Source organism: Trachemys scripta, chromosome 9 (assembly GCF_013100865.1).
Source record: "Trachemys scripta elegans isolate TJP31775 chromosome 9, CAS_Tse_1.0, whole genome shotgun sequence".
In the NCBI taxonomy this organism is placed as follows: Eukaryota; Metazoa; Chordata; order Testudines; family Emydidae; genus Trachemys; species Trachemys scripta.
In genome coordinates, this window is record NC_048306.1 from 17,333,267 (window position 1) to 17,350,332 (window position 17,066).

The following is a 17,066-nucleotide window of genomic DNA, read 5'->3' on the forward strand; positions in this document are numbered from 1 at the left end:
TGCAAATCCTAAATAGCTCTGAGGTCAATTGAAAGCAGAACTTAGTCTTTTTTGGTACTTGAGCACTTTGACTGAACATAATGAGTCTGCTGCTCCACTTGTGCTGGTGTAAATCAGGAGTAATTCCAGTGAAGTGGTGTAAAACTAGTGTGAGTGTGGATTAGGCCCAGTGTTTCTCGTTTTCCTCTCACGTACACTGATGCTACGCTCTTGACATAAAGGAGCTGTAAAGTCTAGTAACGCCATTAAAATCAGTAGAGTAACATTGGTGTGAGAGGAGAATGATGTCCCATGCTATTATTTTTGTAACTACAGCTTGTCAAGGTAAACAATACCGGGCAAAATTCTGTTCTAGTTACACTGGTGTAAGTCTAGAGTGACACATTTGCTGTTACTAATGTACACCGGTTTAAATGAGGTTGGCCCATGGATACTAGAGACAGGTCTGTACTAAACCACTTGATTCAAACACCTGAACTTTCAGGGCATTAGGATCCGGATTCAGATCCTAACTCTGCAACGCAGGTTGACCTCTAGACATCAGTAAAATATTCTTAATTGTGGTAAAATGTGAATCAACATTAGCAGAAGTAGGAAAGCACAGATTCTTAGAGAAAGCAGGACCTTTAAGGTACGTCTACACTGCAGCTGAAAGCAAATCTCCCAGTCTGAATAGACAGACTTGGACTAGCAAGGACTCTGATCTACTCTTACTGCACTTATTGATTTGCTGTATATGTTTCTATTAGCTTGATCAGTTTCCCAGGGATGCCATACGCTCTCAAAACCTATCATAACCCTTTCTACCAAATGTTATCAAAAGCCTGTTTGAAGTCTATAAAGTTGCAGCAGGTTTGGTTGTGTTCTGTGCACTTCTCCGCTATCTGTCTTATCACAAATAGACGATCTATTGTACTTCATCCTGGTCTAATCTGGTCTTTCCCTCTGCAAGCATCACTTCCACCTACCAGTGCAATGCTCTTCCCAGCACTCTCAATACATGGACTCCTCTGTAGTTCTTGCACTTGTTCTTATCTCCTTTTTAATAGATTGGTACTATTATTGATTTCCCCCATTCACTCAGAACTTGCTCTTGTTTGTAAATCTTGTTGAATAGCTTGTGCATCACCTTTATCATGTGTCCCTCACCTGCCTCCAGCAGTTCTGAAGTTATGTCATCACTTCCTGGCACCTTTTTCTTTTTCAAATTTCCTATCAAGATCTTTACTTCTTCTAAGAATTCCAGCATCTGCTCTCTCTCGTTTGTAAAGGAGAGCTTTTCCAGCACCTTTTCGTCTATTACGTTCTGCAAATTGTACAGCTCTTCAAAATATTCTTTCCATTCCTTATTCTTTGCTTATTTGTCCTCAGTTATTTTCCCACACTTGTCTTTCACCACTGATATCTTCAACTCACATATCTTGCTTTGTTCTCTTATTTTGCTTTGCATATTCTGCTTGTTTACATTGTTCAGCAAAGACAATTTATTTCTGCACAGCTTCTTTGCATTCTTTCTGGATATCTTGCTCCTTCAATTTGTCCATGTCACAGATCTTAGCTCTCAATACTTTTTTGGTTGCTCTCAGCCTCAACCTTATTGACACCAGCACTAATTTATGATCCAATCTGAAATTAGCCACAAATGATCAGCATGACAACACACATGATTTCTATCGGCGAGTCACAAATACAAATTCTGTCATGTTCTTCATTTGCCCATCAGGTGATATCCAAGTCCACTTCCTCTGCATCATTATTTTTTGAAATAGCTTGTTGGTTAGCACCAGGTTGTTCCTTAGGGAGAAATTTAGTAGCTCTTCTTTTTCATTTTCTTCACCAAGTCCAAATCTGACCACTGCTCCAGCCCAGGAATTCCAGGCCAAACCTACTTTCGGATTAAAATCTCCTATCACCAATAATGTCTTGTCTTGAAACTTCTAGTATTGCTTTCTGTAGATTATTATACAGTTTGTCAGTTTCTTCCTGAGTGCTGCTGAGGTCAATGAATATACTTGTCCTATTGAGACGGCACAGGATTTGATTCTGAATCTTGCCTTCAACATACAAGGAGATATCAGCTTAAATGCCACAAGAACCTGGTTTGCCGTTGGCTTTGGCACCAATGTGACTTCATCCCAGCGTCCACCATCTTCTCTTCCCAATGTCAATATCCTGTGTTCATTGTAGTAGAATTTTTCTTTGCCTTTCCATCGCATTTTGCATAGACTGACAATTTCCCACTCATATTTTACCAACTCATGCGTTATTACTGCAAGGTGCTCCAGCCTGGTATACTGTTCTTACATTCCATGTTCCGATAAATGTCTTCTCCTTTTGAGTCCATTACGTCATTCCCTGTTGCTGTGTTTGTTCTGATCACATCCTTTTCACCCCAATTCAATTTCCGAGTAGTGAACGCAGCGCTTGTTTGTCTGGGCAACAACCAAGCCAGCCTACTTTTGTTTCTCTTTCCATTTTTCATTCGGTTTGTGTGGTCTAATATTCACCAAGTGTTCAACCACAACTCCTTGGCTTTGTGGTTGACCAGCATATTGTAATCTGACTGTAACACTGCTCTGAGCTATCTACTAGCTTGCTCCTGTACTGTTTCTGCCAATATTATCCTTTGGTTTGGAACTAGGTTTTCTGGTTTCACCATAGGAGATTTCATACACTTGAGAGCCAAGTGCGCCCTTTCACTAGCAGTTGTTGTCAGTACCTACCCAATAGGTTTAGCATGCCAGACAAGGCAAGATTCCAGGGTGTGGCACTGCAGTGCACACACAACTACTTGGAGTCACTAGTGAGAGTTGAGTGAGTCATCAGGACTAACTACCAGCAAACCACTCCTTGCAGGTGCAACTGTCTACTACTCAGAGGTGCTACCTTTTGAGCTCTCCCCATGTACACCCTATCTGTTACACTGGTATAAATCAGGAGAGACTCTGAATTCAGTGGCATGACTCTGGTGTGAGACAGGTATGAATGAGAGTAGATTCAACTTTATGCATGCGCCATCTTTCTTCTGAGGCTATTGAGTGACACTGCAAGACAGATATGTCAAAAGTATCTGTGTTCTGTTGTAACTTTGACCTATAAATATATTTTGAGGAGCTGCAGAAGGTTCTAAGCAAGTACAGTCATTAAATGAGCAGCAAAAATAGAGGCCAGAATGATTTATACGATATATGCACCAATGGTTTGTGGAGAGACAGATGTATCAAAGAGAGTTTTCAGTTCTTATCTCACATATATGAATAAGAGCATCTGCAGGTACACTAGCTAAGAGGAAAGAGCAGCAGTCAATGCTCATGCTTCAAGGGATACACGTGTAGTCAGGAAGAACTTCCCCTCCCATGACACAGTACTGCAAAGTTAGGTATATAATGGGCATTTAAAATCTACCTCTGAAGCATCTACTATTCAATGTCATACTAAGTGCTTCATTAGTCTGTTGCAATAAAACAATTCCTGCATTAATCTTAGTCACCGGGGCTCACCTCATCAGTTAACCATAGAAATAAAGAAAAATATTATTTGCATAGACAATGGCCCAGATCTTCATAGGTGTTTAGTCACCTAAATACCTTTGAGCATCTGGGCCTATGTGCGTAATAAAGACTGAGGTGCAGATCAGCAAAGATCAGCTTGTCTTTATTATAGCATGCAGAGCTCAGCGCTCGCTTTTCTCTTCTCCCTATTCACCCCTTCTCCCCCAGCTATACTCCCATTTGTGCTCACCTCCTACCCAATTAACTCACCTCCTACCCAATTAACTCCCAGGGCTTACCTGCAGCTGCTTTAACATCAAAGCTTTGTACATAGCTTTATTCCAGCCTGGGATGGTTGAAGTAAAACCATTTGGCAAAAACAATGGCAGGAAAAGCTGTGGTCTATTTTAACTCACATTTTGAGTTCTGTTCTCTGCCTGACAATGCCACAGGTTCTAGATGTATTCTAAGGGAAGAATAAACCCCCTCAAGTAAAATCCTGTCCCTCACTGACTTCAATAAGGCCAGGATTTCACCCTTAATGTGTTTTTATCCCTCTTCGGAGCTAGAATGAATGTTGTTGCATTTATGATAGAACCATGTTTTGGGAATACAGTAGCTGCTATTGGACAGCAGGTAAACAGCCTGGGTTTTGACCTTCATTGAAAATCTTATCATTGTATGAACCAACTGTACTTTGGCAGTTTTGGGGTGTAGCTTGCCTTAAGCTAACAAAGACGTCTAGATAACATTGATTAAAGACTTCAGTCAACACTGCGTCAGGGTGCCCAAATGTTTATTTTTTATTCAAAATACAATCTACGGATCTGCAAGGTAAATAGAATTGTGCTTATTGTCTGGGGGGTGGGGATTCATAGCATGAACTAAAGCTGATTGGAAATCTTTGACAAAATGAAATTTTGATGAGTCAGAAGCAAATGAAACTTGACTATAATTTGTTAAACTTCCCCTCACACACTTTTCAACCACCTCTAGTAATAAGCCAACTGTCAGTCCAGCAGTGACAAATATTGTTGTATCATTGTTCCTGAAACACAGTTGATATGAAAGATGCTATAGTAATTAAGGGCCCAATCCTGTAAACACAGCTGGACATATTAATATTGCTGACTACCATGGGAAGACCCACTAAATACAATGGATCAGCTCATTATGCCTGGAGCACATTGTTTACAAGAAGAGCCCTTCAAGTTGTACATTGCCAATTAGTCATGGAACGGCATTTATCAAAGTAGGAATTGAGTAGAGCACTACAAATTCCAAGCTGTAGCACTGTTATGCAGGACTATTATTGTTAAACTCTGGATAAAAATGGCAACTGTTTCAATACGTCTTTCATAGAAGCTGATTTTTTTCCGTACACTGTTTTATAATAGAACTAAACAGGGCTGAGTGTGAATAGTTTACCAGAACTGGTTACATTCCTAAACCACACCCATCACCATATCATCTGAGATATCAGTAGTCCTAGATAGACCGAAGGCCCAAGATTCAAACCACCACCACCACCCACTATGGGCCCAATTCTACTTTTCATTCAAATCAATGGAGGTTTTGCTACAGACTTTTATGGGAGAAAGTTCAGGTCCATAAGTCTATAGAAGCCAATCTGGCTCTCACATTGCTGTAAATCAGGAGTAACATTACTGAAGGCAGTGGAGCTCATCTGAATGTACAACAGTAAGGCTCTTATTTAAGGGAAGATGCTGGATGTTTGACAGACAGATGCAAATCCCCACACTGTGCCCAATATGGCAATAACTTTCCATTAGATGGAGAAGTTACTCCTGACTTATGTCCCTGGAGCGTATTGGGAAAAGGAAAGAGCTGGGGCCTGCCTGAGCGTCTCTGATAATGGCCCCACCCATGCATGACACTGATAGGGACAGAAACATTTTTACTGCATGTCTGGCTCTTTCATTGCAGGTTCTGGCACTCCAATTGCTTGTGGTAGACACCTCTGCCCTGTATTGTGATTGCCTCCACATTTACTGCAAACATAGCTTGGTTTGCTTACCCTTGTGTTTTGTCTTTCTGCATTAGCCAGTCTTAGCTATCTTTAATTAGATGCACTTCACCTCTTTTACTGCTTGCTTACACTTTCATTTAGAAAGCACAGTTTTTACTAGCTCTGCAAATATCCATTTTTCTTTGCAATGGCAATTCCATTTCTTATGATAATCAATAATAACTGGCCTAGTTATCAGTTACATTACAAATTATTTGCCCTCTAATTAGCCCTTCTGTTCATTGTACATAACTTAGCTTTATTACTTAACATAATGGTCCATAATCTTGCCTGGCAGTTGGTTTCTTGTAAAGAAAATATGCCTTTCCCAAATATCCCACTCTATTTCTGCAGTTCCCACAGTGTATTAGTTACTAGCCACACACCCAGAATGACCCAGTCTGTGCCCTGAGGAGATTATCATGTAAGAATATGATTAGAAATTTGGATTGCAATGTACAGCATGGTTTTAATCACAGCTTTCTTTACAGTGAGGGAATTGGGCATAAGGTGGTTTTGCTTCTTCTGAAATTTCTTTGTATTTGACATAGCAACACCAAACAAAATACAAGTTAGCTCACTTCTTATTTAACTAACGATCCGTTTTGTGTCACAGATCTATTATTTTCAGAATGGACAGGCTTATGAGTATGGAGAGTTCAAGAACAGAATAAATGTGACAACAAACCAAGGAAATGCATCAATAACAATTTCCAACATGCAACCCTCAGACACCGGGCTTTATACCTGTGAAGTTTTCAACCCACAAGATTCAAGTGGACAGAACCAGAAATCAGTGGCTGTCAGTGTACTGGGTAATTTCTTTTGCATTGTGTTTTCATGTTGCTTTATCACATGGTGTTGAATTGAGATTAAAAAATGCACTACAGGGTACCCAAGAGAATAATGTAATGGGGAGTGGATGGGAACATTGGCACCTTTTGGTCAGTTAGTGCAGTGGGCCCTCTGGAGCTGTGCAATGCAGTAACCATCATGGTAAAGAAACAGGACTTATTTTAATTGATAGAAAGATTCTTTTTCCAGGCTGCTGGACACAGACAGAGCCAGTGGTTCTCTCCACCTCCCAGGCAAACACCACCTGTGCTGCCTCGTGTTAGCACACGGGGTCTCTGGGTTAGGGTTACACTGCAGCTGGGAGCGAGCCTCTCGGAGCAGGCAGACAGATTCATGCCAGAGGGCCTCAAGCTGGCACACTAAAAATAGCAGGATGGACATTGCAGCTTGGGCCGGAGTTCAGGCTCTCAGGAGGCTCATTCCCAGCTGCATGGAGACCTGCCCTCGTAGTCCCGGCCTGGCTGAAGCAATCATGAACAGGACTGCTGACTACAGTGCCTGTGGAACATTGCTCACCCCTAGTGAACAGGGTAATATGTATATGCTGAAACCTGTGCTCAACTAATAACGGCACTCACCCTGTCCTAATGGCCAGTAAAATCTGAGTTGCCACGGGAGTCCTCCATGTTAACCTTGCTGCATTATAGAGCCACCTATTATAATGGCCAGAGAAATATACATCCCCTTGGTAGCTGTTACCACCCAGTTTCACTGGGTAGTAATTAAAACACACTTTTAGTTGGGAACCACAACCACACCCTGAAAACATTACTTGAGTTAGGGTTGCTGGCCTAGGCTTTAAGGCTAAGCCCAACATTTTAAAATTTGGAAGCCTAAAGCAGCTGTGAAAATGAGGCCGCTTGTTGATATAGTTTTAGGCCCCCACATCTGGAAATGCTGGTCATAGCGACTTGCCTAAGACCACACAGATAGTCATTGGTGGAGCCAGCAGTAAAATCCAGAAGTCCTGGTTCCATAAACAGTTCAAATGCTGCCTCTCTATTAAAAAGTCTAATCAATGTAGCTCTCTGTTTTGCGTTGTGTATAGAGTACACATCAGCTGAAAGAAAGCAATAGTTCAACCCTGAACAGATAAAAAGCGAAGAAGAATCCTGTGGCACCTTATAGACTAACAGACATATTGAAGCATAAGCTTTCGTGGGTACATGCATCCGACAAAGTGGGTATTCATCCACGAAAGCTTATGCTCCAATACATCTGTTAGTCTATAAGGTGCCACAGGACTCTTCTTTGCTTTTTACTGATCCAGACTAACACGGCTACCCCTCTGATACCTGAACAGATAGTTGAACAAGTATGAAAAGCAATGAGACAAGAAACATTTTACTTGCTAACAAGATAAATGTTAATACTAACTCCACCTAACAACTATCCACATACTCTCTGGGTAGTTGATTAGAGTGAGAAGTCAGTGCATATGTGAAAATCGCTCCAGCTGTACCATTTGTCTATACAGATGAGACAATTAAAGGCAAATGGAGATAAATCCACTGGAAGAAACAAATTTTCAAAGCACAGATATTAAAACCATCCTAAAAAAAACAACCCAAGCAGCAGTTACTCTGCAGCAGAATAATAAACAAGAGCATATGTGAGTTTGACTCAAAGCTTGAAAAATGGGTTTGTAGTTTTCCTTAGAAAAGCAAGCATCACTGCTTGTACTTATACAGACAAAAACTGGGCCAGATTCATCACTGGTGTAATTCCACTGCAATGGAGTTAAGGAGGGCCCACAACAATAAGTTTAAATTGTGTTAAATGGGTGACATGACCAAGCAAATGCAGGAAATTAAAAACAACACCGGTGTAGCTCAGAGTAGGATATGGCTGAGTACCAAAACAGAATGGTAGCATTTTGCACAGGTGTAAGGCAGTGAAGAACCAGGCTATAGATCTTTGCACTCACATGTAATAGACCCACTTACACCAAAAATGACAGTCCCATGAGGCAGAAAGTGATCTGACAGGGACGAAAAGGGAGTCGTAATATAATTGAAATAACTGATAGTCTTTTCCAGCAAGAAGTAATACCTTACAGCCTTCGTAAAAGTATTTAGTATGATAAACACCATGAAAGGCATAAGAGTTTCCCCCCGACTGTTCATTGTTCTTTGTTGCTGCTCCTGTCTATATGGGAGAGATTGTGGTCAGACTACTGGGCCAGGATCTGATCTGTTATACTGGTGGAAAGCTAAAACAACATCACCAAAGTCAATAGATTATTTACACCAGTGTAAGAAAGTGGAATTTGGTCTAGCAAAATTTTGGCCCATAATTTGTACCCATGGGCTAACTATTTTTCCTGCTGTTATTTTACAGTCAAACCTTCACAGCCTCACTGTAGCTTACGGGGAACTCCTGAGACAGGCCACCTTGTCTCTCTCTCCTGCTATTCTGAAGAAGGGATGCCTGCGCCTACATACCAGTGGTATAAAGTATCAGAGGGGACCCAGAAACCCGTGACAGAACAATTCAGTGAGTAACTTCCTCAGTACTAGTGTGTAACATGCAAGACCTAGAGTGTGATGGCTTGAACCATGCATTCAATGTTCTAGTCAATACAGAAAAGAATGCATTTCCCCGCTTTGTGTGCAATAATATGGATTGAATTTATTTTTACCTGTCAAAAATTACTAACAGCCATTACATAAATGCATTAGCCTGGTTTGGTCAATTTTACAATAAATAATGCTGCTGGCCTCAGAGAAGATAATTATGTAAAAAAAAAAAAAAATCCTATCTGTGATACTAATTACACCCCAGAGCATTAAAATGAAAAGTACTGCAATAATCTAATTTACTGCTTTTTTTTTTTTTTTTAAATCTCACTCACCTTAGAGTGAGTGAGATGCAAATTTATACTAAACTTATAATTAGGGGAACTCAAATTGTAGTTTTGTTTCCTAGGTCCCCGTTGTGAAAACACTTAAGCATGTGCATAACTTTACACCTGCAAGAGATCCAATTGGCTTCAATGGTATTACCCAAATGAGTAAAATTACACACATGCTTCTGTGTTTGCAGGATAGGGGACCTGGTTCTCATACACTTAATGTGATACTGCAGAGTTCTCTGTAAAATGATGTAACAATTGTTTTCAAGGAAGATAAATGGTTCTAAATAGATTTTTTAAGGAAATCCCTTTATTTAAATGTTGCAAAATTTACAATACAACCTCCCATGCCTTGTAATAATCCTTATTATTCTTATTCAGTAAATACAAGTAATTACCCATATAATATATAAACATGCATGTACATATATGTTTTCCATTTGTCACAGATACAAAAACTGGGCTTTTGATTATTGGTAATCTCACCACCTTTGAAGCTGGATACTACCGGTGCACAGCTAGTAACAGCCTTGGAAACAGCAGCTGTGAAGTTGACCTGACTGCAGCACGTGAGTTCATCATATGAATGGAATAAAATGTGTTTTACATACAGCATAATCAGAAAGACAAAAATAGTTTATATTTTTTAAAGGTAGAGTGTTTTGGAATAAGAATGGGGTTGGTGGTCAGGAGGTCCTCAGTTCTCAACTCAACTGAGCCTTGTGTGGCTTTGGGAAAGTCATTTAACCTCTCTGCCTCCGTCTTTCTCATACTAATGTATACTTAGCAACATATCTCACAGGAGGGTTGTGAGGCTTAATTAGTTAATGTTCCTTAACTACTTTAAATATCTAATACACTATACGAATGCTAATATAACACCACACTCTTGACTGGGTTGTCAGCAGCAGGGATTGGAATCCAGAACCTCTGGATCTAAAACCACGAGCTTCTACAGTATGAGTTAACTGACAGACCTAGCTCTGTTAGGTGGGAGGCTGTAGCAGCCTCACAAACCTCTATGTGGTCCAGCCAGTAGAGGGGGACAGAGAGCAACGCTGAGTAAGCATACTGAGTTATACACACCTCCTGTCTAGGGAGATCTACCCATTTCAAATCTCTGCATGGATTGCCACTTTGTAATTCCCCGTCCCTGGGTGGTTTGTCAGCAGTGAGAATTTAAACTTGGATCTCTGGATTTAAACACATGAGCCTCTAAATGGCTTTGAGCGACCAGATCCAGGCCTTAGGTCTACTGACTTCAAGCTCACAATCCCAATGGGGCCTAGAACACTTTACAAACACCATTGAAATGCTCCAGTCTATGGAGTGGAGTGTTGCAGCTATTTAATAATGTAACATTAGGCTGGAAAGAAAGAAGAGTACCTTATCCCAACTGTTCTCAGCCTGTGGCCTATCAGAGCAATGTGTGATCTTTCCTGGTAGTCAGTAGAATTAAATGTTCTGAGAACGCAGCAATAGAGGTTTGGGGTGGGTCCTTGAGATAATTTCGCTCTTAAGTGGGCTGTAAAATAAAAAAATTGCCTTGCTCAAATGCCAGGGAGATGTTGGTAGGTAGACTGTAATGATGGGAATTGGAACTTGGATAGGAAAATGACATAGGATCCTTAGTGATCATAGATAGGCAGGGCCTGCATTTTATATCTCAACAAAAAATGGGAGACAGAGGCCATCCAGAATTAAAACTTTGTTTGCAAGGGTTGAAGAACCAACAGCCCTCCATATTGTCAAACAGCAACTATCTTATCTCTCCTGTAGCCAGTCATAAAAGTGGGGAATGGATTATTTAGGTTTGTTGAGCATCCCACTTCTCTCTCCGTCTGCTTGGGTAGAGAACAGCTAGCAATATAGTGCCACCTAGCAAGAAGCCAGGAGGCAAAGAATAGTGAAAGCCTGACTCCCCCCTCTCCTAAAAGCATGGATTTTAGTTCTCAGCTCTTTGAACCCAATATCTTCTTTCCATCTGGTACCCCTTTAATGGGATTCTCTCTATACTGGTGGCTTTTTAAAATTAACACTGTGCACATATTTTTCCAGATTCAGAAGGTGGTCTCATTGCTGGAGCATTAATTGGAGCAATTCTGGGAGCAGTTGTTATCTGCATTGTTGTCTGGTTTTTAACCAAGAGGGAGAAGAAAAAGGAGAGAAAAGAGAAAGCAGCAAATAGTGAAATGCAGTAAGAATTTTTGTTTGCTTGATTGTAAGACAAACATTTCCTGACCAACCCCCTCAAAAGCAAAACTTCTCTACCACAAAGGTTTCTTTGGAACTAAGTCAAATATGGTGCAATAACATTTACAAAGTAAGACTATTTATTTTTGTCTCACTTTGAAACTGTTATTTATAGCTTCTTGCAGTGTTGGTGTAGCTGTGCTGGTCCCAGGATGTCAGAGAGACAAGGTGGGCGAGGTATTATTCTATTCTTTTTCTTCTCCCTCTTGGTTAAAAACCCAACAATAATGCAGCTAATACCTCACCCACCTTGTCTCTCTCATTATAGCTTCAACAGGAGAGATTGAGGGAGTCCCACATCAAAATAGCCCACAGCTCAGTGACTAGATCACTCTCCTGAGAGGTGTGGGAGACCCTATTCAAATCCTTTTCCGCTCTGAGGCAGAGGTGGGTATTGAACTTGGGTTTCCCATATCCGAAGTGAATGCGCTAATCATTGGCCAAAAATTATAAGGTAGGTGGCATCACCACCCCCTCCAACTGAATTCTGAATCGAAACTGATCCAGTAGGTGGCCTCTGAGCATGCCTACCAGATCACACCCTGCAGGCAAGAGAGGTGCTCCTCCGCCTATCTTCCTCCATTTGTGGATCGGGCTGAGGCTCATGCAGGTGACAGGCATCTGGACTCCTAGAGTGAGGCAGCAGCGTGCATGTCCAGAAGCAGAGACTTAAGGTGCCTAGAGGAACTTTTACCATGAAAATTAAGGTGCCCAGTAGGTTTACCCTTTTTGTACCCTGTATTTTCTCCGTGAACGTACTCATACAGAGCAATCAAGTCACCTTGCAATCTTCTTTTGAATAATATAAACACATTGAGCACCTCAAATTGCTCACTGTAGGTCATTTTCACAGCCCTCAAATCAGTTTTGTGGCTCTTTTCTGTACCCTCTCCAATTTTTCAATATCCTTTTATAACTGTGGACCCCAGAACAAGACACAGTATTCTAGTACTGGTCTCACTATTGCCATATACAGAAGTAAAATAATCTCCCTTATTCCTACACAACATTCCTGTTTATATGTCCAAGGAAATTAGTCCATTTCACCACAGCATTGTACTAGGAGCTCATGTTCGGTTGTTTGTCCACTATAACCCCTAAATGTTTTTCAGTGTCACTGCTTTTCAGGATACAGTTCCCCATTCCATAGGCCTGGCCTGCCTGCTTTTTTCCTGGATGTATGACCTTGCATTTAGCTGTATTAAAATGCATGTTTGAATGGGCCCAGCTTACCAAACGATTCAGATCCCTGTGTCTGACTGCCCTCGCCTCATCATTATTTACTACTCTGCCAATCTCTGTCATCAGAAAATTGTATCATAATACTTTTATATACAATGGGGAGCTCTAGGTGCTAGTGTGTAATATAAATAATCATACTATCACCATTACGTCAGGGTTTTCTAAGATGTTCCTTTTGGGAGGCTCTATTATGGGGAGGATTTCAAGTTGTTATTAATTAATCTAACCGTCATCTTGTCTTCCTGCAGACCAATGACTCAGAAACAACAGGCAAATGTGGAATATGCTAATATACCCACCCAAGAAAATGAGTCTGTTGCCACTGCTACACCAAGCAGACAAGCTAATGCAGCCAATGAATACTCTACTGCTGCGGAAACTGCTGCCTCTGGAATGCCTGAAAACGATGAGATGCAAGGAGTGGAGACACAAACAAGAGCCTAAAAATTCTATTGCAATTTCCTTATGCGCTATGGACCCCATCCTCAAAAATATTGGTATTGAATTAACGCAGGAAGTAGTGGGGTTATAACCCACACACCTGCATTTGTGGTATTAATCACAAGGTGGGAGTTTGAAGGTCATGCCTTCAACCATCCAAGTAGTATGTATATCATGGCCTCATTTTTCAATTTTGTTATTGCACTTATTAACTATCTAGCTATGACTGTACCAAATATGAACGACAGCATAGCTAATATCTCCATTTATCCAACCCATTTGAGAATATTAATTATTAAATGGGTTTGGAAAGACAGACAACATTGGAGCTTTCTTATTGGCTGCTGGTGAAGCTATGTGATGGCTTGTAAACACCAGAGTCCCTTTTCTGAAAGAAAGTGGTCATTGCTAGCCAATCTGAAGTGTTGCATGTGCTGAGAATGGCACAGGACGACTGTCTTAGCAAATACATTACAGTATCTAAGGACCTGATCCCACACCTTGGAAATCAATGGGAGTTTGGCCACTGACTTCAACAGGTGCAGGAGCAGACTTTTAGAGCATGTGTTCATATCTGCCTCTAGTAGCCATCCCCAGCACCAGTAACAGCCTGCTTCTCACTCGCAGCTAACGCAGTTACACTTTTAACTAAAGAAGTACTGTGGTAGGAATGTTGTTGAAGTTCCTGGGTTCAGTTATCACTGATGATCAGAGTCTGTATGAATGGCTCATTAACCAAAACAAGAGGATATCAACATTTGAGGCAAACTCAGAAATTCAGACTGATGAGGTGCTAATTATGATCTGTACTATAAAAGAGGGTTCAGTTTTGGCCAACTAATATTATTTATAAAATTCCATATCTACCACTTTGCTGTACTCTAGAGAGTTCTCTTTATACATACAGACACTTAAATTCCACATACCAGCGTACAATGTACTCGGCCACATTTTTCAGTTTTGTTGCTTAAGTTGAAAATTGACTGGACTAGATGATAGGGGTCAAATCCTGAACTTGCTGAAGTCAATGGCAAAATCTCCAGTGAAGTCAACAGTGCCAGGATTTCACTCTAGTGGGTACCCAAGCCCAAATATCTAAAATGTCTGGGCCAAATCTGAAGTCATTACTCAGAGCTGTTTCTGCAGGCAAAACTCCCATTAATTTTAATGGATATTTTGCCTGAGCAAAGACTGCAGGTTTGGGTCCTTAAATTTGATGATCATTATGAGGTTACCTGAAATTTTCAATAGTCTTATTGAAGTTGCCTTGTGAGTATGACAAAAACTACAGTACTAAATAAACAAACTCACTAGGAAAAACAAGTAAGGAGGAAGTACAATCTGCTCATTGATTATGTCATTCCTCACCACAGGTGAAAAAAAAAAAGTTTGCGAACAAAATATTTCAAGTTTCAGAGTAGCAGCCGTGTTAGTCTGTATCCGCAAAAAGAACAGGAGTACTTGTGGCACCTTAAAGACTAACAAATTAAAAATATTTCAAGTGAATTACCAGACAGAGGGAGCCCTCTACCTAGCTAACAATAGTATAAACTTTATTAGTAAAAATGTTTCCACTGTAATAGGCAAACCCTATGTAGCATTTTGCTCCTCTTATCATGCAAAATACAAGTGATTTTATCAGTGACCCTGTTTGTAGCTACATTTTTTTGTTTTGTTTTTAACTGAGATTTTTTCATGTCCTGAGGTTTGATATGGACATTTTAAAAAACTACCTACTGCCCTTTGGCACTATAAAATAGCATGGTCTTCGTTTTTATATGCATATTGTGTAATCGTACAGATTAACATCTCTTCTTGGTTTTCTTCACCTGATTTCTTTGCTTTTTTTCCTTAACATAATTTAGTAAGCTAAGTTACAAGGCGAAGAGGTTACTAGGATTCCTGCAATAATACAGGCTATTTGAATATTCATGGCACTACTACTAGTCATACATTTGCTGAACATGAATGGGATCTGCAGCCTATGTAAAACTAATTGCAAATAAAGTGTGTGACAGCAGTTCTCAGCAAATATAAAAAGCTAACTTCCTAACACCAAATTTTCTAATGCACCTCATTAAAATGCTAGACTGACTCTGGGGGAGGGCAAGTGGGGGAGGTTTTTCAGACAAAGTAAGTTTACTTGGGTGTATTTTTACTAAGGGAGGTTGATATGTTTCTTACCATTTTGGGATGCACCAAGATATGATTGCAACTGAGCTAGCTTCAAACAGATGGGTTATCAGGATGTAGGATTATAACTGTGTTTTTGCTTCCAGTGAACATCTTGGCAAATTAAATAAAAAATAATCAATCATGTTTGTACAGCACAGAAACCCAGGAAGAGCTGCATGAGTGGTGGAGGCTATTTTTCAGAACTTTGCTCTGATGCAGTAGACTTTTTTTCTTGTGTCACCCAACTATCCTCTCCGGGGAGATAGGGGAATGTTATTAGGTGCCATGGAGTCACAGGGTCTGGTCTATGCCCCAGCCTGTAACCAGTCTCCAGGGAGTGACCCCTTTAATGGGCCAGGCCCAAGGACCTACACAGTTCCAAACGGGCAGGTCCATGGCCTCCGTGACTCAGCACCAGCAATCCCCGTCTCTCTCCTTGGCTCCCTGCAGCGAATCCAACCAAGTCACGAGTCCTGTGGGAGGCTTGTGCCGGCCCCTTCAGAACAGAATGCTCACAGCAAGACAGGCAGCCTTTTCAAACAAGGTAACAGTTTATCATCACCTGGCACGCAAAATCTAGAAGTCCTTAGATTAGCACACACAGGCAGTAGTTAAGCAATAGTCTATCCTAGTCAAACCAGTGCCCTGATGAGTCCTCTCTGGTCCTTTTTTTGTCTCCTGTGGTCTGGCCACTTGAGTCCCTCCAAAAGCCCCCTTCTTCCAGTCCCTCTGTTGATTTGGGTCAGGTCAAGACTTTTTTTTTTTTTTAAGTGACTATTCATTCCCTGCTCTTGCCCACCCCCGCAACAACGCCTGCATTGTTCCAGAGCAGGGTTACCCTGCTCAGTACACATTCTGAGTAGCAATGTAATGTAATGTACAGAGGGAAACTGAGGCATGCCTAGGATTCATAAAATGATTACAGAAAATTCCCACTTCGTCACACTAGGGAAACTCCATATAAAAAGGCACACAATGTCTCTGAGCCATTATCTCCTGGTGAAAGCAGGATTCATAGGCTGACAGACAGGAGTTTAGCAATGTCTTTGACCTGAATAGATCCCAAGTAGCGATACAGAATTCCATCCCCACCCCTTTACAGCTCAGGATTGCAGTAGTACTCACCTCTCCCCTAGTACCGTGGCTGATGCACAAGTCATGCATCACTTGGCTCTCTACTTTCACCCTTGTCCCCAAGCAGGGGCTGCGAGGGCATGGAACGTGAGTTGTTGCAATGAGCAGCACTAAGCACCCGTTGGAAATATTGCTGAATTACCAGGGACAAAGCAATATAAAGCTACTGTCTCTGTTCCCTTCTGTCCTACTGTATCCCATCTCCCCATAGGAGCTGCAGTTTTGATGACACGTTGGCTTCACTCCTCTCTCCACAACAGTTTTAGGGGCATTAGAGTAGAATTTCACTCCTTGCAACAAGGTACTCATACCTATAGATGCTTAACAGACTTAGTTATTTACATAAACCCCAAACCAAAGATTACTTTACTCATCTGAAAGCTCAAATCTTGGACATTTTAATACTTAACTCTATCATCACCAAAACCTATACAATGATTTAGAATACATAATCATTCTGATTTAGTTTGATTCTATATTTCTCTCCATCATAACCCTTTGCAGTAATATTATACAACTCTGACAACACAGGGGTTAGGACATAAGAACGAAGGTTATAGTCCTTACTTCTGGAAGTTCCTGGAATTTAGTA

The 17,066-nt window shown here is 40.9% G+C and overlaps 1 protein-coding gene across 1 annotated transcript in view; it reads left to right on the plus strand.

Annotated features, from left to right (window-relative positions):
• The window catches only part of VSIG1 (V-set and immunoglobulin domain containing 1), a 35,089-nt gene extending 18,891 nt beyond the window's left edge, over nt 1-16,198 (plus strand). The window contains exons 3-7 of the mRNA XM_034780557.1: nt 6,137-6,335; nt 8,716-8,871; nt 9,679-9,798; nt 11,288-11,426; nt 12,973-16,198. Coding sequence (XP_034636448.1) covers nt 6,137-6,335; nt 8,716-8,871; nt 9,679-9,798; nt 11,288-11,426; nt 12,973-13,168 — 810 coding nt within the window. The 3' untranslated portion in view covers nt 13,169-16,198. The remainder of the gene's footprint in view (nt 1-6,136; nt 6,336-8,715; nt 8,872-9,678; nt 9,799-11,287; nt 11,427-12,972) is intronic.
• Nucleotides 16,199-17,066: the final 868 nt, after the last annotated feature.